Raw genomic sequence first — 25,460 nt, 5'->3', positions numbered from 1 at the left:
TTTATTCCTATATATTAAGTTAAAAGGAATCAATAAATTCTTGGTAAGTATATACAGAATGTATATTTACACTACAATTATTGTACATTATAAACTAATTACAAGATACTTAACATCATATGGCACTCTAAAAATGTCTTGATGACATTGGAACGTAAGTACTTAATTCCATTAACATTAATCCATATTGCATAAGAATACATTTATTAATGAATTTTCCTGTAACTTAAGGAATTACCATATAAAAAGCACATCTAGTCATTTGAATAATTGATTATTTTCTTCGAAGTATTTTGCGTGCTACAGTAGCGATGGTTATTTGCGTAAAAACAGGTATAGGAAGAGATTTTTCTGATTAATTTGACAAATGCGCCAACAAATGCTTTTTTAAATCCGGCATATTCTTTGAAATGGTTGGGCATTTGTGACACTTTAGCGGAGTATTCAAGTGTTGCGCGCTCTCCTCCGATTTCAATTTTTTCAGTTCACCTTTCTCGCGTAACTGGTGGCAAATGTCTGCAATTTATAAAAAATGAGGTCTGTTCTTTTATTAAACAGACACAGATATATTTACCTGCTGAATGTAAGAAGAAGGGAGTTGTAAACGAATTCCAATGATACTTGGTCTTTAGACAAGGACTATTAAAATCTGTACTTATTACGTGTAAATGTAATCTGTGCATGCTTGGTACAGCATGGTATCCAATACTGCATCAAATAATATGTTTACGTGATATTAGAGCGACTTAATTTTGGTGTGGGATAAAAACAATATCTATACATACAGGAACTCAGACTCTTTATGTTCTTGAGTTAAATCTTCAGCAACGCTATGCATGTGGAACAATAAATCTTCATTTTCTTTTTTTATGTGCCACAGAGATGGAATGTCTGCTTTTGGTATAACTAAATAGTGATATTGGGCTTTTGGATATTTATCTTTGATGACAACAACTTTATCATTTTCCTTTACTTTATACTGAGGATCTTCCATAGAAACAAGCAAACCTGTTGCCCAATCACGCCTCTTTGGAGCTATTACATCGGTCGATGTAACTTTTAAGGTTCGTTTCATTATTATTTCTTGATTTTCACCTTTTGCAGACCGTAATTTCTACCAAAACATATACTCACACAGTGAAACAAATTTTCGGCACTTTGTCCATGTTATAAATAGCATAATGCAATAATATAGTAATAAAGTACTAAAAATAAGAAAGAATTCCAAATTAATTTAATATTATTTTAATCATATCGTAATTTTATACTTACCGGGGTAATGCAACGAATAAGATTAACTGCTGGTAAATAGTACTTCAATTTCTATGAATTTTATACTAAAACAAATTAGCGTATAAATATCTCAGAGGTTATGTTTGTGATGTGATATGTGTTATAAGGTACGAAAAGTAGATAATTATAGAGAGATTGCTTGCATTCTGTTTGGAAATACGTAGTGTGTACGTAATTAGCACTAAGCATGTTTATCAATTCTCATTTCCTTTGTATTTAATTAATCTTGTCCACTTCCGATCTTTCTGAATACGGAACAGCGTCAACTGAATTTGACATTTATCTACGCTCCGTTATTCCGAATCATATAATACGCATGCGCAAGCGTTCAAGTTCTTAGCGGCTTTGAATTTTGAATTTCTAAAAAGATTTAAATGTGTGCATTTTTAAAAGTAAAAGAATTTCCTAAGTAAATAGAGACGGGAAAAGAATAAACAGCCTATAATAACTTTAAATTTATTTATTTACTCAAATGGAAGGCAATCGATAAATTTGCAACAAATAAAAATAAATAACACTCTCTCTAGCAATAATTACGTGATCGTTACTTAAACGTACATTACAATAAATTCATAGATACTTAACAAAACTTATACCTTTTTCTTTTTCGCATGCTCATACAAAATATGTTCGTGTGATTGTATGTAGGTGTGTGTCCGCGCGTACGCATGCTCATGTTCGTATTACATTATCTTTTGTTACTTTCAGTACAACCGCACGTAGCATGTTATAAGTATATTTCACAAAAACTCTATATACAGACGAGTCTCGTCCCGTAGAATTTCATCTAATCGCTTATTTTTTTGTTGTTGTTCATATATTCATCCGACAATATTCTCATACGCTCGATTATACAAACAAAGACACTTTCACGCGTTTCACGACAGACTATCAGATTCGCACAGCCTGACAAATCAATCAATCAATCATCGATAGATTTCATGATTCATGATTCGAAGAAAATGAAATAATTACAGGATTACAATGCTAAGCAACGATATTTGCTGCAATACGTTAAAAAAAAGAAACAAAAACGATGAGGGATCGTACGCTATATGTTGGTCGATGGCGCTGGTCGTCCGCTTGCTTGTGATCACTTAAGTGCGATTAAATATCGCAATTGTTTTATCCTAAACATATTTGTACAAGCAAGCCCGTTTCATAGATGACAAGTCAGCATACTCATGACTCTAATTTACGTATGATACAATATTTTACAACACGATACAAACTTTTATTGTCATGGCAACGGGTGGTACAATTGTAATGACGAAGCGATACGCGGTGGCAAGGGGATTTTTGGCACGATTTTCTACCCCGATCACGCACCATGTTCTCTTCTGTATTTTCGTGGAAACATTCCTCTTTTTCCATATTTTTCCGCGCTATGGAGCTTAAATGCAAAATTAGTAGTGTAGTTACAAAGCGATTTTTAATATTCAATCGAATAAATGGGACCAGGTTTGATTTAAATGCACGGATTCTGAATTGATTATGACCGTAAACACGAGAGGGCACTGTAAATTGAATGAGTTATGGCGCGCGAAAGGTGTTGCGCTCGAGTTTTACTCCGAATATACTTGTTTTATTCACCCGCTTGTATTTGTAATTACATTCGATCGTCAATTTCGTTAAGACATTTAAGTATTTACGATCCGGGTCGTTTATATTGATTGAGAAACACGTTAAGTGAGAATTAGTGCTTTGCAAAGGAACTACCGTAAAATGAGGGTGCATCGCGACTGATTGCTTCATTGTTTCTACGAGGAGCATGGTGTCTCGGGGCTGATACGATGTTTCTCTATTGCATGTGAAGAACGTTTGGAATGTTGCTTTTTGCTGCTTCTTTGTGCGATATGGGGTGAACGATGATGGTATGTATTTGCTTGCCAAAGTGCCACTTTCTATCGTGAAAATAAGGGACTACGCCTAATCGAATCAACAAAGCACTCTTCGTCTTTAGTATTTGAATTCACACATCGTAAAAAAATTAAGATTGTTTTACTTTAACAAAAGTATCCTGAATTACAGAAATTTTATTGCACCGTACTGTAAAAGATTGCTTTGTGATTCAATCGCGGCCACTCGAGGACAACTGATAGCTTTAAGTGGGGTTTCAATTAGCACCATCGCTGATCTCATACGCTGATACCGTCTCGACGCACTCACATACATTTTCACGTATTAATCACGCTAGGTAACACTGTACGCATTCAACACTTTCGCTCCTTATTACCGATTTAGGCAGTGCGATCCTTTATCGTTACATCGGCGTACGAAGCCACTTGGTTCTGCAAAGAACGTCTCAGAGAAATGGAAGGCGCGTGGCTTCTTCCCTGGTACTTTCTATTTTGCGTACGTTTAGTAGAATACAACATGAAACACATACGATACAAACATAACCTATACAGCAATATCTTGGCACAGTCCAATTTAAATAAACATAGCTGCATTTATCGTTTCGAATTGGGTACAATGCGACGTATAAAGTTAGGTTAGAAGCTTCGATTGGCCAATCAAAATTCTGAGACGAATCCTTCTTAACTCTTGCACAAATTTATGAACAAAAGCGTGGCTCGTGGTACGCGTAGCTTCGATCTCTTGCTCATTTGGAAACATGGAATGTCACAAAAACAACAAAAAAGATTCGTAAAGGGAAACGAAGAAACAGGAGAACCGCACGATACCCTTACATCGGTATACCTTTTGTTTGCACCCATTCTGAAAATTTCTATGCGATTATTGATTATAATATGTATGTGTAATCTCTAACATCACATGCTCTGCCTTAGAAAAATTATATATAGCTGTGCGGGAAAGCCGTCGATCTTGCTTCTTCTGGTTTTCCTTTTCTTCTTCTTTCATTTTTTTTTTTTTTTTTAAATTACATTTTCCTTTTTGTCTTACCGAACGTACCTGTGTTTTCGAACTCAGCGTACACTATATTTTACATATATGCATATATATATGTATATCTATGCGTATATACATATATACATACATACAATTGTTTTACAACCGTTACAATATACTTATTTTCATAAATAAGTATTTCGATTATACCATTAAAATTGAATAAGGTTCTGTTTCGGAGGGATGTAGTTCGAAGGAAATGAGGTTGGAAGGGAGAAGCATACGAGAAAAACATATACGCCGCTTTCCCGTTTTCCTGTTTAACACACATGCTATTCGCAGTTATTAAAACTCAAGCAACACACGACTGTAGACTGGATAGTAAAAACTAGCTAAAACGTTCGTAAGGAGATTCTTTGGAGAATTTTGAAGATATCGTCGTTGTCGTCTTATCTCCGATCGCAGGATGCATTCGCCATTACGAACTCATCTTCGCTTTCTACATTCGTCCTGCTCGGACGATCATTCGAATCTCAAATGATTACAGAAAAAAATCCACGCGATAATGCGCGACCGATCCGACGAAACGAAAGAACGACGGTACTATGCATTGGTTCTTATACTGACCGAGGAAGACCAAAGTATTCGTGCACTGATGACAATTATCTTCTATTATAAAACCCCTTAGAAACGATTGCTTCGCGGTCTTGTTCTCACCCTTGCGTTTTCACGCTACGATCCTCTCGCAATTATGCACCTTTCTTTTTTTCACGTGTTTAAATTACTCACCTAGAATTGCGGTTTCATGAAAATTATATAGCTAGTTATTCCTAGTTCAGTTTTCGTAAGAAAGTTTTTCGCTCGATATCGAGAAGCGTAAATTGTACGCGTAAGTACAATAGTTTGAATGTCCACGGGAAGTTGCACAGCGCCGAACTCGCTAGAAAACAGTATCAGAGGCAAGCAACTGCAAAACGATTCATAAAAATGCACCAAAAGTAGTCACAGATTAATCACAACAAGTGTAGCACTTGGCTTTGCCAGGTTGTTAAGTTGTTTCTGTGCCTCGCTGGATCTTTTCGTTTTCCCGTTGATACGTGGATTAAGTACACAAGGCCGAGCTCCGAGGAAAAATCTCGGGCTAGGTTGCGAAGTCGACTTTGTCCCAAGTTAGTGACAGATCGGAAGACATCTTGAAGTCGGAGTCCTCCATGTTGAAGAGATCAAACGGGTCTTGACTACTAGCTAGCAACGGGTCGTAAATGTCTGTACCACTCGACAAACTTGTCGGTGGGGCTGGCTGATGATTCGACACCGTGGAAGCAGTCGGAGGAGACTGAGGCATCAGAGAATCCAGCCAGTCTGGATCGTCCATGTCCATGGGCATGTCGCCGATGTCCATCAACTCTTGGGGTGCTTCCATTTTTACTCCTAAGTCGCAATCCAATTGACTGAAATCCATCGTGTCTAGAGTTTCGAGGTCCAACTCGAGTTCCTGAAACGAAAAATCGGTACGATATATTTTCCATTGACTTCGAAAACGAAGAAAAGCCTCGCTTTGTAATCGAATATACCTTGAGGTCTAAATTTGCGTTATCCGAAGAAGTTACTTCTTGAGGAGGCTGAGGATCAGGCGATGCTTGCTGGGTGGACTGCGGGCTGAGCAGCATAGCGGCGTCCAGGTCACCCTCCGAGGTTAGCAGGTCTGTGTTGAACGACGAGATCTCTTCCTGCTGCTGTAACTGTTGTAACGCGGTTGGCAGCTGGATAGAGAAGGTTGCCAAAGGCAAAGGAGGCGGTGGCGGTGGCGCCGGCGCCGGTGAACTCACGCAATCACTCTGGGAAACCTCCATGGCAATCGGACTGATCGGACTGATTGGACTAGCAGCGGTGAAAACCAACGAATGAGTCTGACTATCCGCTGGTGCCGTGAACACCAAATTTTGTTGGAGCTGTCTGTTCGGTGTCGTTGGTGTGGCTGGGTCCTGCGCGGCGCTCGGTGGTAATTCGCCATTTTTGATCAGGATCTCCAACACATCGTCCACGACTTGACTCTTGATGTGACTCTTTTGAACCGGTTCAATTTTAACCTGAGTGGAATAGAATTGTGAAATAGAGTCGATGAAGTTCTATTTGAACACGAATATAGTCTTTTCTCTTCCTTTTCTTTCTACTACAAATCAAATATATCAAAGCAAGCAGACGTCTTTACCTTTAAAAGTTTTGCGGCTTCGTCGTACTGAGGAGGCGGTGGTTTTCCATCTTCGGCAGTAACAGTTTGTTGTTGCTGTTGCTGAGCCTGCGCCTGCGCCATCAAAGCGCTCAGCAGCGAGCCATTTAGTTTCGTAGGCTTGGGCAGGTTGAAAACTATCGCTGCGGGTATTTGCACAGTGGCACTGTTCTTGGTCTGATTCTTTTTATTATTAATCGCAGTCAGAGTCGAAGAGTCCAGAATGGCAGCAGTATTATTTGGCTGCGCCTGCAAGAACGCAGCGAGGCTGGCTTTTGCGTTCAATTGCTGGAACGTAGCGTGTTGCTGTTGCGTCTGCTGCTGAGACTGTTGTTGATTCTGCTGTTGTTGTTGCTGTTGCTGTTGCTGCTGTTGCTGCTGTAGGTGCTGCAACTGCTGCAAATGTAACGCCAGTTGCTGTTGCTGCATCTTGTTCTGGATGTGTTGCTGCAACACCAGCTTCTCAGCGTGAACCGTAGACGGTTGAGTTTGACGGATCTGCTGAAGTTGCTGTTGAGACTTATATAATTCACGTTGCAACTCTTCTATCCGTTTCCTTTGCTCTTTGATTATGTCGTCTCCTGAAACACGGGCTACATCGTGAAAACACGGACGTGTGTTGCGTTCCGAAAAATTCATTTTTCGAAAGTTTTATCATTCATTTAAGCGTACATCGTATTTTCTACTTTATATCTGGAGGAAATATACGTAATAAGGAACGCGCTGAAATACCTGGGGGACTCGACGGATCGTCGTGTTCGCTACCATGCGGCGAATCCGTGCGAGGACTGTTAGGTTCGTCCTTGACAGCTGAGCCAGGACTTTTGGCATGGGAGCTCGACTCGTCGGATGTGACTGGCCCCGGGGTATCCATCAATATGTGGCCCATGTGCGTCACGTGCGGTCCATTTGAGCTAGACGTCGAGTTGCCGCTAGATGATTCCGTGAACGGCTTTAATCTCTCGATCAGCTGTGGCTTCGAGCCAGATACCGGCAAGTTTCGACGTTTCAACTCTACTTTGAGATCACTTACTGAAAGGGTTACATTTATTTCGGTCAACCAATCACTGACACTGTGCTTTGTTATTTATTTTTTCATGAGTACAGTTTATTCTCAGCGATATAATTAACCAGTTTCTTTTGCTATCCGTCCCGAACCGAGCTTAGGACACTTACCTTTCATGTCCTCCAGCTTGCCCAAAGGCCTTAAGGGCGGTTGTTCCGAGGGGTTGTTCGAGGAATTCGAAGGTGCAGGACTCGGCGCGTTCACGCTGCTTCCGCTGATGCTTCCAGCGTCGCTGGCACCGCTGCTGTTCAAAGACAGTGGCGGCTTTTGCGCTGCCGGTAGAATGATCTGAGGGTACTAAACAACAGAACAACCGAATTATGTAACGTCCGAGTGAACCGCGAGCTTCGGATCCGGGTACACGATAATTACATAAAACGAACGTTCGAATTGAGTAACCCCGCCGTCTCGTAACTTGAGCCCAATTTTCGATTATAAATTTAGACGTAATAATGTAATTGCCATGCAAATTGTCGGGGTGAAAGTACGGCGTTAACGAGACATATCCGGCTGGATTCGCCCGTTCGCTCGCCTGTTGCTAACAGACGAAGAAAGTGGACGCTTTATAATATTTCTATTTGGTCGGTGATCGCTTTCGTCGAGGTAAGCGTACCTTATGCTGCCATTCGAGCTGCCACTGGAGAAATAGCTGTTGCTGCTGAAGGAGTAGCTCGTAGCTGGTCTCGCCAGGCGGTGCCGACCCGAGGCCGGAAGTTGTAGACGACACTGAGGTCTTTTGAGCGTTTGGCGGGCCCTGGGAACAATCACCGTTCAATGTCAGTCGATATTAATGACCACCGACGAATTAAAAGGGGCTCGGTATCCTCCACTCCTAGATCATCTCTAATTGCTTAATCGCAAAATCATCGTTCCACTCTACAAACATCCGTATACTCCTCTTCATGGCACAAAACAGATAACAGAAGTTGCCAGTCGCGATTCTTTTTCCACGTCTTAATCGTCTTTGTCTTTAAAAGTCTTCGTCGAAAATTCTTACATAGTATTCGTCGCGGGAACGCGTGAACGAAAAGGCTAACGCAAAAATCAAGTTAGCGGTCCAAGGAGGATCAGCAACGTGGGAGAAGCCAAGGCGCGAGTGATAAATGATACATCAAGATGTTTTCTGCGCCCTCATTTGCACGCCCATTCCCGGTTCGCTTTCACACCGACCACGCCATATCCCGAATGTTTCAGGAGCGTGGCCTGGGCCTTTGGCACCTATCGCGAACTCGGCTGGACCCTGGATCCCTCTTTCTCTCTCTCCCAGCTCCAAACTGCCTGGACCCCCTTGGAACCGCTTCTTCACCGCTCCCTGGCTTCCTCGCTCTTAGGTGCAATTAGCGCTCGAATTACTCAGAGCTAACGAGGTGGGCCTCGGGCCCCAGGCCCTTCAAGAGATCGCGAGAGTTAATCACCCGATACGATCTCCTTCTGCGTTTCGTTCTTTTCTCTTTGCCCAAATAGAAAGAGAGAGAGGGAAAGAGAGAGAAAGAGATTGCTCCTTCGCGGGCTACGGGAGCCGAGATTTACCGGCCGTCCGTATCCCTTTTTACTTTGCTTTTACCCCTTCTCTTCTGCTCGCTCTTACTTTTTTTTTCTTCGGCCATTCGCCATTCTCGTCTGCTTTCTTTTCTCCCGTTTGTCGTTTTTTTTCCTTTTCGAGCTTCTTGTTTCTTTTGTTTCCTCTTTGTCTCTGCCTTCTTGTCTCCTATCTCTGTTTCGTCTCTTCCTCGAATCTTTTTTCTATTTCGCGCAGTTTTTTTTACTTCGTCCTCTTTTTTCTTCTTTCTCTTATCTTCCCAAATATCGGTAGCCGATACAGGACGATTTCGCTTTACATTTACGGGGCCACGGAGAATCGAAAATGTTCGCAAATTTTAGCGGCAACGTAACACCACGCTTTGTACGAGGCGAGTCATAAAACGTTACGCGAGTTTTTACTTTCGTACGGCCAGGTTTAACGTTTAAGTAATATATTTGCACCTTGCTGGCATGAGAGCCGTGCGTTCACGCCCACCACCGAGAAATATAAACAGAATCAAGAGTGAAAGTAGTAAACGCTACATCGATTCCTGTTCTTTTCTTTTATGTACGTTCTACCGTTACATCGCTCGCGTATCATCGATTTATAATACACGCATAATACTCAATGGGAAGATCGATAATTGCCAAGAACTATCTCAGTCGTGTACATATATCTAGCGAAACACAATGAAAAGCTTGAGTGGATCGGTACCGCGAGTAAAAGACAACATAGGGGCATTCAAAGAGACAATAGAAGTAATCAAAGCGACTCACTTTGTACTCATGGAACTTGATGGTACGAGTCTTCGGTTGGCTTTTGGTCTTCGACTTCTTCCTGTTCTTATCCTTGCCGGGCGCGTCGCTCCTCTGACACGTGGAAGCGGCTATGGGGCTTGGTTGCGGCCTGGGGGTGATGGCGGCCGGCGGTGGTGCCGGTGGCGACGCTATCGAGATATTGGAAAGGGGACTCAGGCTGGACGTGGTCGAGCCCAAGGACATCGGACTCGGCGCCGGCGCCAGTGGAAGGAGGGTCGTCGATGGACCGTTTGTCTGACTCGCCTGTTAACAGAGATCGTTGCTTTTTTCACTATGGAATCCTCGATTAATCAGCTTACATCGGTACGCTGCCAATTTATGAGCAGCTCTTAACGTCCGACGTAAATCTATTTTTGCGGCGTGTTTCGATGCTTTTTCCATCGCTATCGACGTTCCCCGCTTATTGTCTCGAAATGTCTTTCTTTCGGGACGCCGTTATCGTCCATCTACATCGACCGATAAATCAACCTTCCGTCGGAGATCGGGATTTACGCGATTCTCGAGCCGCTCACCTGCGTAGAAGCATGCTGTTGATTGTGCTGCGCCTGCTGCTGGGATTGCTGTTGCTGCTGTTGCTGCTGCGAACCCACCACCGTATTGCACAGTTCTGCGAACGTTTGTATCGTCGACTCGTTCGACGCTTGTTGGAACACCGGCGACGTGGACGAGACTACCACGGCACCGCCAGTCGTTGGAATACTAAGGGAAACGGTCACTATACCAGCCGAGGCAGCCGCTGTTTCCAGAACGTCCGACCGAGATTCCAGTTGGGGCGACGGTGCACCTTCCGAACTCTGAGAGTCATCCTCGAAGGTGATGTAATGGTCTGGATGCTGAGGCTTGGTTACCTGGCCTTCGCAGGTGGCCTTGAAGGAAATGTGACCCTCTGGTGGAAAACGATAACAAGGAAAGGATAAATTTAAGCAAAATATAAGGAAACAAGCTGCGTTTACGTGACACAAAAGACGCGTTAACGATGCTCTTTTTACAAACGTCCGAAGGTTATCGATCAAGATCGCGGAAGACAGATCGAGTTGATGCATGCGCTCACCTTTAACCGCCCTCTCAATAGGTTCCTCCGTGTGGAGAATGTTCTTCTGGATGAGCTCGAGCGGTCCAGGTCGATGACTGAGTTGGTCGTTCAGCTGGTCGGCTAACCTGGCCTTCTTCAGCATCCGTTGCCTTTCGGCCAGGCTCGGATCCACGTGACCTACATCTTCGAGGATATGCTGTCTAACCAGCTCCTCCCGACCTGGTCTCTGCTGGATCTTCGCCTTCAGCAGGTCACCGGTTTTCGCCCGTTCCAATTGCTTCCGTTGTTCGTGAAACGCCGGCGGTGTCTTCAGAGCTGTGCGAATACCGATCGATAATCGTTAGTTTTCGAGAAATCTACTCAGAGTTTACCACGCGTGTCGAATTTGTTCCACGATAACACCGACTAAATATATCCTAGACGTGCCGGTATGAGGATCTCGATAAAGGTACGCGATCTCGAGAGTTTATCTTCGCAGGTACCGTTTCCGACGTGTTGAAAATAGTGCGCGTTTCGACGCCGAAATCAATGTTCCTCGGATGAAAATACATATTTAGAAATCTCGCGTTCTCCACGTATTTGTTTACCATTCTATCGTTTGAGTATTTTAAACAACGAACTACGTTTTATCGGAAGCAGCGTTTCGATCGAAGCGTAATTTTAGACAAGTAACCTTGCCTCACGGAGGAAGTCACTATTTCCAGCTGGTTAAAAAACTCGACTGTCATTCCCTCGTGGTAGAACTGAAATCTCGGCCGCGACATACGCTCGGAAGATTTTATCTTCCGCTGGGGACATTTAAATCACGCTCGGTGGAATGCGACTATACTTTCATCGAGTTTTCTTCGAGCGCGTCGATAGCGGAGAGGAGCGAAAGAAGCGAAGCAGTGCTCCGCAACGAAGGGCGCGATCTAATAAAAGAACCGGCCGAATGAAAAAGCACTTTCGAAGCTTTTAGGGTGTCCTCCGACGCATGCTGCACGCATCAATTTCCGGCACGATGGCCCTCAAAGGACTGGCCTCGTGGCGCCATTTTGGTGTCAACGTCAAACGCCTCGTCGCATTCCTGCACGCCATTAAGTTCCCGGATAAATGATCCCCGGACCGTTTTCTCTACACTCTACGTGAGCATCGCTCCACTATTTCCGGACGAGCGACGCGCACACGACTGTCGCATCATTACGTGGAATAAAAGGTACATGCCACCTACGGTGCGACGATGTGGCAATGAAAATATGGAAACACGTTGCTCCACTGTCTTACCAACGGATTCGTTCGTGCCCGATAAATTCCGGCTTACCTCACTTTCAACTATGTTTATAATTTCGTTGGCGATAATTTCACGAATCGTTCGTTACGTTTGTCCATCGATGGACGCAAGATTTTATAGCGTTCGTAAATCATCCGTGAAAATCGTGGCTACTCAATGGCGCCGAGATCGTTTGTTCGATCGTTGCTCTAGCTATGTGTACGAATTGGCCGCGTAACGCACAAGAGAAGCTCGTTAGCTGCGGGAAAATTGGCGAGCCGCGAATCTGAAAGCGCGTGCAAAGACAGGGAGCGGCGAACGTAGCCGAGACTGCGTAGGAAATGCTAAAATTAACCGAACGATTCGAATCAATTAGGCCTTTCCAACATCCCCGAGCAATGGCTCGCGGCTTTTGTCTCACCCACGCGTGTTTGTTAGCGAAACCCGCCGCGGGTGTACTATCGGCTATACACGCGTATATATTCGCACAAGCCAGCTGTGACCTAATTGTCTAGTTTCTATCGAGATGCGAGTAAATCACGAGCCGATGGACGTGCATGGGACTCGAGGTTTTACCCTGTCGAGGGAACGACCATAAAAATAAACGATACCTACGTCGAGAATTTAATTTTGTACGATAAATTCTCGTTGTCGCGCGACTTTATTACATTCGTATCGAACGCGAGATCCGTGAGCCTAAGATGCGTCCTCATATTCGAGTTTCTCGTGTTCGCGATCGGCCCACTGATATTTACGCGAAATCCGAGGCAATTACGTCGAGATTCGTGAATGGCCTCGAAAGTGTCTCAATTTTCATGCAAATGTAATCGCTTCGTTTGGGTGAAAGCGCGCACACAGTGCACAACGCGTCACGGCCTTCTTCTATTTCTTTTTTGTATCGACGAAAGTTGCACTTTCGTAAGTTCGTTTCAATACCAAAGATTCTTCTTTATAGAACCGCTGTAATTCAAAGTTAGCTATTCGATGTCTAACGCAACGTAAAGAAAAATCGTATTTTACTAGAATCATCGTTTCGTTCAAATAGTTCACGTGCACCGATAGAGTCTCATCACGCAAACGAGGAGAAGCGCAAAAGCAATCGGCAACCCTAAATCATTTACGATTGCACGCAACAGGCGCCAGTCGTTGTTACGAGGGGAATGAGCAATCGAGATTTTGGATTTACGACTCGCGATCGAAATAATTGCGACTTGCAATCGCAATCAGTCCTAATCGCGCTGCAACGATAGTCTCAAGAACGTTGTTAGTACGATCTATTAAATGTCTTGATTCGCCGGGGTAGAATTCAATTTTTGCGGTTTACGTCGGCCGACGAGAATACAGGAAATTATTCGCTGCCATTTACACGATCTCGAGTGCGTGGCTTGCGAAACGCTCGATTTAGATTCCGTGATTCTCGCAGCGAGTCGCAGCTTTGTGTTGTTTCTTAGCGGCTGGTTCATTGGCGAGGATCGCGCGTGGGCGCATTGTATAATATAATAAGCGAGCGCGTCCGGAAAATTTCGCCGATTATGCAACCGCTTCCGTGTGAATACACGATGATACGAGCAGCTGCATGGACCGTTCAGTCCGTCATTGTTCGACGTTCGTGCGTGTTTCACTCGGATGTAAAGATACTTCTTCTAAATTGTAAATGTAGGTGCTGGTGCAGTGTAAATATTTTTGCAACGCCATTGAAGTCGAAGTAAGGAAATCTATGAATGATTTGATAGCCTACTTCGTTGATCGTGAAACTTTGATTCATCTTAACTGGTTCGAGCATTCTTTTTCGCGCGTTAAAATTAGAATCCTTTATCCGGTAAAATTAGCTGCTTTTGCAACGTGAAATTAATCGTGTCACGTAAACGGATCTACAACGTAATTGCAAGTCGCTTCTCCGAAAAAACCATTATCCCGTTGCCATGCGCGATATCTTCGACTCTTGCAAGCTGTAAATGACTACATCCCGTGGAACGAAATTGCACACGATGGTTCGCGCGAACGCCAGACGAAACGGAGGGTATCGAACGTCGTATTTCTACCAGCCTGCGATAAACAGGCTGCATTTCGATGCATGAACTTTGCTGTGTAGTGGTAGTTTGGTTTGTGCGAGCAAATTATACGTAAATTTAATATACGAAGCACCGTACTGCCTCGTCGGATTATCTAGGCCGTAGTCGCTAAATTCCGTCGATGAACAGATTCCACTAGATTGTCGGATTATTAGATTATTTCGCGATTGTAGGTTCGCTCTGTCGTTAGATTATACGTTATCGAATACTCGAACTGTATCGTGCAATTGATAAAGTAGATTATTCGATGTGATAATGGCAGGATATAACGCGATCGCGGATAACCAATAAAACAATTTCAATCGCGAATTTGCTTTGAATTACCTAATGCCAATGATTTTCAACTTTTTGTTTTGAATTTGAAACTGGTAGTAATTATCTCGTAGAGAGCGATGGTTTGCAAGAAGGGGGCAACTACTAGCGAACCAAAGGAAAGATCACACGCGATATTAGCGCGCAATTGATCACTGTATGTGAGCACGTCAATTTAAGGTACTTTAGGAAGTCGTTGGTGCCCCAGTTACTTCCTTTTACGCGGTTGGCCGAGCCATCACGGGCAATCGCGTGGTAATTAAGTTGTAAGTGGATTAATCGGCCGTTATCGCGGGAAAAAACGCGACACGGTGACGAACTTGTTAAATCTAACTCGAAGCCCTCTCTCGAGTAGGGCAAATAAATTTGTTCGACCGGACGGAATCGTTTTCCTTTGCTTTTACTGGCCACTAAATACCATCAGCAACGAACTCTCTGACTTTACCGTTTTTGTCCAGTTTTATCGTGCTCTCTAAACTCCTAATTGATTTTGCTTTGAGAGTCATTCGACGAGAACACTCGTCTACGGTCTTGAAATCTTTATGGCCTCGTTGCTTTATTCGAAGAGCAGAAAAACATCGGCGTACAAATTTTCAATTACGGACGTTGGAAATTATTCGTAAAATTCAATTCGATGGGAAACTTGTAAATTTGGTGTAAGGCCGAGTCCTCGTGGATTCGACAAAAAGTTGGCGAAAATTTTTATTACGGTGGAGTTACTTACATGGCATGATGCCTTGCGCAACCAGCTGATTGATGGGTCGCCTCAGCGTAAGCTTCACCTTCAGCGCTGTAACAGAGAAAACAACGCGTCTTTCAACAATTCGTTTCTTCTCTCGACGACGTTATCTGTTCCACGATCTTGTACGTTCGCTCGATTCCCTTAATTCGATGCTTATCTCGACCATTCAACTATCGATTCCTACATCCGATTAACCCGTTCCATCTTACGAATAACCAATCTTCGTCACAACATAAACGCTTATATCAATTTCAACGAGTTATTCGGATAGTATTTTATCTCGAAAACACAAGCACATTTTAATCTGATCGAATCGTTGCACTCTTACGGAAATCAGTCGAGATTACCTCAGATCGCGAGGATTTCCGTGGAACAGCCGCGGAATTTCACTGGCAAGCAACAGCTCGTTCTATAAAAATCGTATGATCAAAGTCGATCGGTGATGGCCGCGTGGCCATTTCTCGGTAGCCAATATTTTCTTTCCGCATGCCATTTAAGCTGTTCCATATGGCGTGACTCGGTGGGGTCGGAGGAAAAAAAAAGAAAAGGAAAAGAAGTGAGCACAGGGGAGAGATGGAAAAGAGGGATCCCTTCTTTCCAGTGGTTAATTGGACCACCGCACGCGTGTATTTTTCACGTGCTTCCGCGCGACGCTAATTTTGGGCTCGATAATTAAAGAGCGCCACGCCACGCGTGCTTACATAAATTACTCGAACTTTCATTTTGTTATCATCCTGCTCGATACACGAATATTCGAGATACGTGGCTCCTGGCCCGGACACGCCAGCCGGATACCAGGCGTAACGGGATTTGCGTACCGTATTGTCGGCGCAGCGGCGTTTTTCATGTCGGCAGCTACCTGTGTTTCAAGTACGGCTACATGGAAAGTTCGCTGGAAACTGGCGATTCTCGAATGCTACGGGCAAGACAAGTGTCAGTTTGAGTTTCTTTCGTTTAGAATGGCATGTTGAGCGTGATAAGTTAAAAGACATAATGGCGATCGTAAAGTCGAGAGGTTTTGGGCTGAATCTTTCGTGGAGTTTATTTGGCTACGACACAAGTATACATCTAACCGAATCAATGGTTTTCCTTATCGCCCTAACATAAACATTCCATGTAGTCACTTCGTTTTACGGTTCTTGCTTCGCTTAAATATAGGTGAATAACTACTTGTATATCTTGCTTTAACCAATAATCCTGCAAAGACCAATTCACGTTCTAAACATAGAGTATCCCTCACCTCTTTTCCACCTAAGGAAACAAGCAATTTCCAGCATCCAAATATTCCTATGTAACAATTTTCGACGAAAAACAAATCCATTCGCGCCAGTTATTACTAGTCACGTGTCACGAGAACAGATCATGGATCGCGACGTCATCCATGAGACGTACACGAGTTTCGAATGGGTTCAGCGTCCGGCTGCGATTCGGCGGCGATTTGGCGGTCGGCTAATTAAGGGGCGATCACGGTGGATCGTGATTCGGGAATCCGGAGCCGACGGTCGTTCGCCGCTTGGGTTCGCAGATCAAAGGTCGACGAGGAGCACGAAGAGAGCGAGCGAGCGTGGCGTGGATCGCGGGCCCGGCTACAAATTAACACACAAAGGGCCCCTGGTTATAAATACGCGGAGGACGCGCGGGTCAGATTGCATAAATTGCCGGCGTAAGAGGAACAAAACCGCGGGCCGCATGGCCGCGCAATCTGAATTCAAAGCAGTCTGTATCCCGGAGAAAAATGTCTACCCCATTCGGTTTATTGGTCGCGAGACATAGCCGCACCAGGGGGATCCTTCGCGGTCAGTTTTTTCGTCGATCCACCGCAAATATCTGACTTCGACGTATCCGACTGCGAATAATCCACCGTTTATAATGTCCACTCTTTGCTCATGCCGCGTTTCAACGCTGCGCTCAAGCTATTGGGTACTCTTCAGCAGTTTCTGTTCAAAGAGCGAAGACTTCTTGCTGCATGAATCCTTTCATTTCAATATCATTTTGGTTGAACTAAAATGGAGCGCGAACGAAATGAAATGTGCACGGTAACGATCGAAAAATGATTAAAGACGCCGGTGCATGGTTTGGGAAAAAGTAGCGCGGAATTTTTCTCGATAACGTTATCACAAATCTGGTCGCACGAGCTGTACGCGTGAATGGTATATTGTGATGGACGAAACGTTAAGGATGAAGACCGACTGGTTTTGGTAGTCCCATTACAAAATCATCATTAGCTTTACGTAATGACTTCTTACGTTTATCTCGCTACGCGTGAATCCTTAAGCGAACAAGTTCTCACTTATTAACCGATCAACAACGACTGAAATTTATGGTCGCGGAAGGATAGCAATTAAGGCGTAAGATGTTGGTCAGAAAAAAATTTGCGATAATCCTATCGCCTAATGAGCATTCCTGATCGTATCCTCGCTATCGATCCTGACAATCATGCGTGGAACGCGCGTAACTATGCGCGCGATTGCATATTTCTTCTGGTGGCCGAGAAATTCGCGGATCGGTCATTGTACACGCGAGCCAACGCATTCTTCGACGTCTGCCTTTCGACTAGGAAATTCGGCCAAAAAATTATCTCGGTGCTTGGAATTCCATGTCACGTGATGCTGGAGACGTACGAATTTTAGCTTCTCCCGTAAGCTTCGTGCACTGAATTACGAAACATTTCTGATATATTCTAACTTGTATCAAGAAAACGTTCTATAGCGTTTGATTTTAATGTAAAAGATTGTGTATCGACCAGTATTTAACTGTTTATAGACGTTATAAAATCGTTTGTACGTCGTAATTGTTTGCGTAAAATTGGACGAGGTTCGCTATAAATAATCGAGTGGATAGGCGATGGATCAACGAAATGGAAAAAGATATACAGAAAACGGGGAACTGGGACGGTCCTGAAAGTATCATGGTCCACAGAAGACAAATGGTAACGACCAAAACGGCTACTAGATGCAAGTGCCAAAATACACAGCGCCAAATACTGAGCCAACGTTTCTTGTATCGTTATATGGGCACAGTTGTTTCTAATTCGGTATCGCGTTTCATCTTCGCCCGGTAGGTGCTCTATGAGAAAGCCAGAACCGCATATATGCTTCTCTTAATTAAGTCGCGCGCTGCCGTCGAGAATCGTAACAAAGGTAAGAGTTACGACCCGTCGATGGCACGCGGTGCTTCGAAATAAACGAACTTGTCCAACATTATCACGAAGTGAAACCAAGCAACCTCTTCCTTTCGACGATTCTCCAATTATTTAGCGGTGAATTTGAAGTTCGAGCGACGAAGAAAAATTACGAGTAGAAATATAAATATCAGGGAGGAAATATCGTGAAACAGGATAATCGATTTTGTGTTCTCGAGAAACCACGCCCTCGAGGTATAGTCGATGAAATATCGCGGGAGGTCATCGGAAGTCAGAACGCGGTGCGTATGCGACTCTACCGCGAAGATGGACGTTAACGAGCGGATGGACGAGGCGGAGGTGGACAGGCTGGCGAACGATACCCTGAACGAAACGGAACGGGACAGCTCTCCCTCGGTGTCGCGGTGCACGTGCATAGTTGTCCCATGTACCCGGTGGACCGACAGCTCGCGACTCAGCGGCTCGTGGCTTCGGCTGTCAGGGTGGCACGCGGATTCCAGCGATGTTTCGCATTTCTCGGAGATTTCATCGTTGTTCCTTGCGACGAAGAATCGCCACGAACAACGGTACTAAACGTAATCGAGCATTGGTACTCGTCTCCACGCGCCACTTTCCGGAAGAAAAATTTCTCGCAAAATGCCCGTCGATGTTTTGGCTGAATGCCAATATAATTCGTGTGGTATCTCGAGTTAACATATTGTACGATTTAATCATCGCATAAATCACTTTTTCTATTATGAAACAAACACTTGACGCCTGATTATAATACGTTAACAGGAATGGAAACACTTATACTTACACTTCTAGCGTCTACTTGTGACATAACGGTTCATTTTTCATCTTGAGCATTCTGGTACATACGTTTCGTTCAATGCTTTTGGTTTAATCTATCGGCTTTTAATTATCGTTTCGTTGTAAATGCGCATCGGGAAACAAAGGGAGTCGCTCATTTTTCCAGAATTTCGTGCCAAGAATTGCAAGGATGCTTGGGGTCGCCGTGTTGGTTCGTCGCGTTAATTGCACGGTTTAAGGGGGTTTGAGGTAGCTGCAAGTTACGGGAGCTACACTCTATAAGCATTTACGCAATGCATAGAATGCAAATTCGCTTGCTGCATTCCTGCCAAGTGAATCTACCGATCGCGTTGCTTACGCCTTACTCCCCTTCGACGGAGGTGACCGTTCCGGTGGACACTACTGGTATTCATTTTTACATCGATGGCTAGAATCCTAGCGTAAAAAGGAGATGGATGGTAGGAAAAAAGAAAGGGAAGAGAAAATTGTACGTAACTGTTACAACTGTACAAGCGAAATATTCTCATCGTTCAAGTTTGTCCGCTTCGATTAGAACATTCTACTTAAAATGATCTACGCTAAGTTTAGTTTTAGTTTAAACCTGCTTTTCTTAAGTTTTGGTTTAAATATAGTTCATTCGTGAAGTAACGTAAAGAAACAAAACAACGGCCAGCAAAATGGTGAATATACGTGAATTTCAAAACGTATGAGAATTGGGTTTGCCTAACTGGCAAATTCATCTTTTGCTATTTGATGATATCAATCATCGCGATGCGATTGGTTAATCTCGAGTGAGAATGGTGGTGTTTTTGAAATTGAAAACTGCAACAACGTCCATGAAAGTTGTTGCAGCCTCAAGCGGTACGTCCAAATAAGTCGCCTCGAACGAGGGAGAAAGATTACGATCATTAACCGCGTCATTACCAGACGTAAATTAGAGTGGTTAAGAGTAATTACGCGCGAGAGAGCCGGCAGATCGCTGACACAGCTGTCGATCGGAATTAAACCTTCTGCCAGGGGAATTAATTCGTGCTGTCGCATAAACTGTATTGCACCCGTTGAAATTCAATGCCCACGAGGCTCGTACGTTCGTTCGTGAAAGGGGCGCCTTTCGATCGCCTCGGGTCCACCTTGCCCGAGTGCAATACGTTTGAAAGATTACTGGCAAATGAGCTTTTATATTTACAACTTGATTCCTCGATACTTGTTCGTTAATTCTCGCCGAGTATCGTATTTTCTAGCTGTTTTTTCGTCGATCTGTAACAGATAACCTTTTAATACCTCGAACGAAGATATCATTCGAGGATATAGTTTCCTCGAGTATCAAATTTTTTTTTATATCCTATGGATCGAATGCGATAAATCATCTTGAGAGCTTCTAAAAGCTTATACAAACTAAAGTGTCGTCGTAAGTAGATACGTTATAAATTGTAAGACGGATCATCAGATTTCATTTGTGTACCGGAAGAACGACTCACTTTTTGAAACCATTCAGAGGTGTAATTTCTGAAGACTGCGTTGTCGCCAGGTTTACGATCTCCCATCGTATGCCCGTTTTACGACGGGATACAGCACGAGATAAATCAAACCGGCAGGAATCCTAAGCACGGCGTTAAAGTGTTAAGGAGTTCCAGAAGAGGCGAGATTTCTCCCGACGATCCCATAAATATCGTGGTTTTGCGCCACTTTGACCCCGATTTTCGCCGGTAGTCCTCCAACGATTAATCTTACAAATTGCCGCCACGCTTCTCGCGGCTTCACGCCGGAACCGTGAAAAGGGAATTGACTGCATGACCAGCGACAGTTTTACGGGTCATCGGAGGGGCCAGCCCTGATGGAGGAGGAACGCGAACACTCGCAGGAACTCGTAGGGAAAAAATACTTTGCGCGTTGGGAAAGCTGGCGCGCAGCAGATTTAGTGGTTCGATAAATCGCTTGTGTGACAAGTGACGGATTTTAAAGGCTCTTGGGCCACATTGTAGCGCGTTGCTTACAGATTTATTCGATGGTCGATTGCCACACGGCGAATTATTCTCTGGTGTGTAATTTAAAAGATGTGCATTAATCACGATTTCATAACGTGTTATTTTGCGTTTACGTCGAAGCCATTAAGAGGTCGACGCGAAGAAAAAAATCGTCGAAGAAAAGGCGGATGAGACGACAGATGAATTTAGTGGTGTGAAATTTCTAATTTTAAAGCTTGACTTTTCAATCAGTAGAGTTACACAGGAGAATAGTAAAATTGGAAATTATTATGCGACATATCGAAGGAGGTTACGCGTCTCGAGACAGCATGACGGAAGTCGGGCGGCCATCGAGGATTCGAAAAGAGGAGCACGTGAGCGGCATAAGATACGCATAAGTTGGCCAGAATCGCGGGGGTGATCCAATAATACGGCAGCTTTGGGTATAAATAAAGCCACTAGGCCCGGAGATCACGGCACAGAACTCTTGTCCCTTCTCTCGACATAGTTTCTTCTATCCACCGTTTCTCGTCCTTTCGCATTTCACAGTTCTTCCTCATCTGTCTCCACTCGTTGTCGCGTTTCGACTATTCCTAGCCGTAAAATAGACCATGCTCGTTTACCAGTGCGCCTCGACAGAAGACGATTTAGAAAGCCGACTTAGTTTCGTCTCCAGAGATTATTCGAAACAGGAAATGTCCCAATCCTCTACGCGCTATTCATCGAACAGATCTTAAACAATTATATTTCTTAACGTCTTTCTTCTTAAACTTGTCCTTTTCTAAAATAAAAATTTCAACGTTATTCGTCTTATTCCGTCTGTTTTCGAAATATAAAAAAAGAAAAAAAAAATAAACGTCCAGAGTTTACCAAAGGACCATAAAGCGACCAATTAATCGTTCGAACGACAAAGCTCTGAGTGTTTTGTCTCACGGTCGTCTCAATGGCGAAGTGGATCTTTTTTCTCACACTACAAGTCGCGAATAAACCACGCGAAAACGATCTATTTCCAAATCCAAAGAGCGTCGGAATGAATTTGACTAGATGTTTTTTTAAAAGCCTCGTTTCCTCCTAAGCCGTTCGTTAAATCGGCCATATCTCGATGCGTCGCAAAACAAAAATAATTCTTCGGCAGAATGCAGGAGAATCGTTCGAGCGAGTTTTGATTTATTCGCCGCCGGTAACGGACGCCCTGTTTTCTTAGACAACCAGCAGCCGCGTAAAAAGAAGGATGGCTATAATCGAATAACTTTAAGATCTAAAAAAAGCAAAGAGAGAAATAAGAAATAATTTTCAAGCACGCGCGTACACGCCCGAGGAAGTTTCCCGATGAAGTCACAAGCGTAGCGAGAAAAAATGAGACGCCTCCGAAGAAATTGACTGCTCGAGCCTGCTCTCCTCTAACCCACGGACGGAATATGATTTATGCGGCAATGAGGGACGAGAATAAAAACAGAGACGTTTGTTTAGAAAATAATCGCCTCGTCGAATGGTATCCCGCGCACGCGCATCGGAACAGGTGAACGCTTTTGAAGCCAATTACGCATATCCCTTGTTTTTCTAAGCCACGATTAATCGAGCCGACACCAGACAGCTACACCACCGTAACGTATCAAAGGTACAAGCCAACGAACAAGGCAAGTATCAACGCACGACGTAACGAACGTCGTTGTACACGGTGATTTCGAATACTTTCACGTGTTTCGAAATTGCAAAAATACGCTGCCTGATAAAACGATAAATACTTCGTTTGGAGAAAGTTCCACGAATCGTCGTATCGAGAACGGTTTAGCGTCACGAGTAGACTAATTAAAATTCGAGGCGACGCGTCGCGAATTTATCGGTGGCCGGCTGAATTTTTCAGCGACGCATTTCCCGCCATTGTCTGCGGCCGGTTGGACGCACAGCTGGCCGGAGAACGCGCGCACGTGCTTGCGTCAACCGAGTTGTTGGTTTCTGTGCGCAATAAAAAGTTCGAGTCGAAAATTCAGTTAAATTCGAAAGGCAGTCCTGATATCTTCGAATATCGATAATTTATCTCTTCAGGTTGAAAATCAAACTCCAGGAAACCATCGCAGACACGTCTCGATATTCCAAAACGTCTCAGCGTTTATTCACCGCTTTTCATTTCACTATCGCGTACAACCTTCATCCGTTGAACGGTATCAAGGAAGAGACGTCTCCCTTACGAACGATAATAAATAACACGGTACCGCGGCCGGTTATGCTCAACCGTTTCACCGTCGGCTATCTGAATCGATGGCACGAGAATTGATGATGCTTCGAAGACACCGAGTTGCTCGACTTCCCCGTACCTCTCCTATAATAGATCGTTCTTCCTGCGAATCCTCAATAACCATGACTCTACTACAACTCTGAAGGAAACAATAGCAAACAATCGCAAACCATACGGCGAAACCGTAATTCGCGGTAATCTCGGGAAAACACATTCCCAGGTCAAAAACAAGCTGTAGCGACGGTAAATCATCTTTCAGAGGGGAATCTTCTTATCTGAAACGAGTCCTCGCGAGGACACCCAGCCACCAATCAAATTCTTCAGGGATAAACGTTCCTCGACGCGTGTTTTACAACAATGTACGACCCTTTCGACGTTCCTTTTCCCTTCGTGCGATAACGCGATTGCGCTTTGAGTGGCGATCGATCTTATCGTCATTCGTCGATACAACGTTACGATTACAGGGGATGTGTGTTCCGAGGAATGAAACATCTGAAGACCGAAATACGTGCATTCATAATTTAGGACAGACGTTCATCGTAATCGTAGATTAATCAGGACGACTCTGATAAACAAAGTGAATCGCGCAACTATCGATCGTCGCCAATTCCTCGCGAGATAGCAGTGTGCACGATCGCGAGAGCGTGAATCGCTTTTATAGGCGAGCTGCACACAACGATATAACCTTGTGTACATTAGCGGTACGCGAGCTTTAACACGGCGTTAGCACGCTCCGCCTACTGGATACGCCTTCTAATCGATGTACGCACTTGTCTTTCGTAACGCTTCTCCTTCTGCCTGGTCTCGCCAGCTTGGCGAATTCCTTCGCGTTTCTTTCCCCGGTGCACCAGGGAAACTCTCATACCGTTTCACCATCCACGGTTTTTTTGTCGTCGCGTTCCACCCTGGTGGCCCGGGCCCGTGAGCTAAATGGGAAGCGTTTATGCCTTACGCGAACGGCCCGAGGAAATGCTTCGACTCTGGTGATTCCGTACCGGAGGGTAGATTCGGCGATTATATGTATATATACCTTCTTTCTCGTTTTTCAGTACGCAGAACTTGACAAACCGAGTTTATAGCGATTCAGGTCTTAAGTTGCATTACTCGGTTCTGTAGATTTTAATCGAAAAACTTCGTTAGCATGTGTGCATGTACCGCGAATTATTGAAAAAACGCACAGAGATATGTAAATATTTCTCTGCGTTTTATAACGTTGAATGTTACACAACTGTGTTTCCTTCGTTTCGGTAGATACACGTTAATCGAGCCTTTTCGTACGAAGCATCTCTCTTTAACCTAGGAAACGGACTGCAACTTGGAATATTGCGAGACTCGTTCGTTCTCTGTTCGCTGGTTACGAATGTTACGAGCGACCCACGCAAAAACCGAGACACTCTTACCGCGCTGGACTAGGAAAAACAAGATTTCGTCGAACGAGTGGCTGTCGGAAAAGTATCAATTCTCGTGCCATAAATGCGTCACCCTGAACGAAATTGTCACAACGATGAAGGGTTAATTAAACGTGGCATTGCGCGTCGCGGACGCGTGTGTCTCTTACTTCGAAAGAAGTAAGGAAGGAGGGGGGCAGGGAAGGAGGCGTGAAGTTGGACGATCGCAAAACATCGCGACTTCCTGCGAAGAAAAGAGGCAAAAAACGCACTGGTCGAAACCGTGCGCGAAAGAAGCAGGAATGAAGCGTAAGAAGAAGAAGAAGACGACGACGACGAAGAAGAAGAAGTGGCAACGACAGCGGTCGAGTGGAAAGCAACGAGTAGTCTGGCAATAGGTGCGTGGCAGGAACGGGGCAAAGGGAGAGGAGGAGGAGGACACCCGCCGATTGATATAACGCTACGATTTGCGTAATATACGCTCACTCGTAAAGCTCCCGGTGATTTATCCCGGTAAATAAATAGATTTCGGTGTTGTTAACCCCGTTTCCAGTGGGAAGAGGATAGGCACAGCCGAGGATCAGCCATCGGACACACGAACTCGTGTGTTACTCTGTCTCGTGTGGTGGCGTGCAGCCGCGTTCGGCATGCGTCGCGTCCGATATACATACGTGCGTGCACGCACGCGTGTGGTGCAACGTCCTGTGGGTCGTCGGAGGAGCGGAAAGAAACCGAGGCGAGGGATTAA

General features: G+C 44.3%; 2 protein-coding genes across 11 annotated transcripts in view; both read right to left on the bottom strand.

Moving 5' to 3' along the window:
- Positions 1-37: 37 nt before the first annotated feature.
- On the bottom strand, positions 38-1,587 carry Aptx (aprataxin). Of its 2 annotated transcripts, XM_033327860.2 has the most exons (5): positions 1,273-1,587; positions 1,135-1,205; positions 786-1,056; positions 575-708; positions 38-516 (listed from the first exon to the last, which is right to left on the bottom strand). In XM_033327860.2, exons 2-5 carry the CDS (start codon positions 1,178-1,180, stop codon positions 356-358), a joined length of 612 nt encoding a protein of 203 aa, XP_033183751.1. In that variant the 5' UTR covers positions 1,181-1,205; positions 1,273-1,587; the 3' UTR covers positions 38-355. The 2 variants fall into 2 exon arrangements, with proteins under 2 accessions (XP_033183751.1, XP_076476943.1); XM_076620828.1 differs by lacking the exon at positions 1,135-1,205 and having other exon boundaries at positions 786-1,114; positions 1,273-1,586.
- Positions 1,588-1,738: 151 nt separating this feature from the next.
- The window catches only part of LOC117153237 (uncharacterized), a 247,646-nt gene continuing 223,924 nt past the window's right edge, over positions 1,739-25,460 (bottom strand). For 7 of the 9 annotated variants that reach the window (XM_076620678.1, XM_033327079.2, XM_076620674.1 and 4 more), the window contains 10 exons: positions 15,173-15,238; positions 10,834-11,130; positions 10,295-10,668; positions 9,741-10,025; positions 8,056-8,196; positions 7,553-7,739; positions 7,109-7,408; positions 6,359-6,969; positions 5,721-6,236; positions 1,739-5,641 (listed from right to left, as the gene is read on the bottom strand). In XM_076620678.1, coding sequence (XP_076476793.1) covers positions 5,288-5,641; positions 5,721-6,236; positions 6,359-6,969; positions 7,109-7,408; positions 7,553-7,739; positions 8,056-8,196; positions 9,741-10,025; positions 10,295-10,668; positions 10,834-11,130; positions 15,173-15,238 — 3,131 coding nt within the window. In that variant the 3' untranslated portion in view covers positions 1,739-5,287. The remainder of the gene's footprint in view (positions 5,642-5,720; positions 6,237-6,358; positions 6,970-7,108; positions 7,409-7,552; positions 7,740-8,055; positions 8,197-9,740; positions 10,026-10,294; positions 10,669-10,833; positions 11,131-15,172; positions 15,239-25,460) is intronic. The other 2 variants (XM_033327080.2, XM_033327078.2) reach the window with 2 other exon arrangements.

Source organism: Bombus vancouverensis, chromosome 1 (assembly GCF_051014615.1).
Source record: "Bombus vancouverensis nearcticus chromosome 1, iyBomVanc1_principal, whole genome shotgun sequence".
Classification (NCBI taxonomy): Eukaryota; Metazoa; Arthropoda; class Insecta; order Hymenoptera; family Apidae; genus Bombus; species Bombus vancouverensis.
The sequence above is the reverse complement of the archived record's forward strand: the minus strand, read 5'-3'. Positions and strand labels throughout refer to the sequence as shown.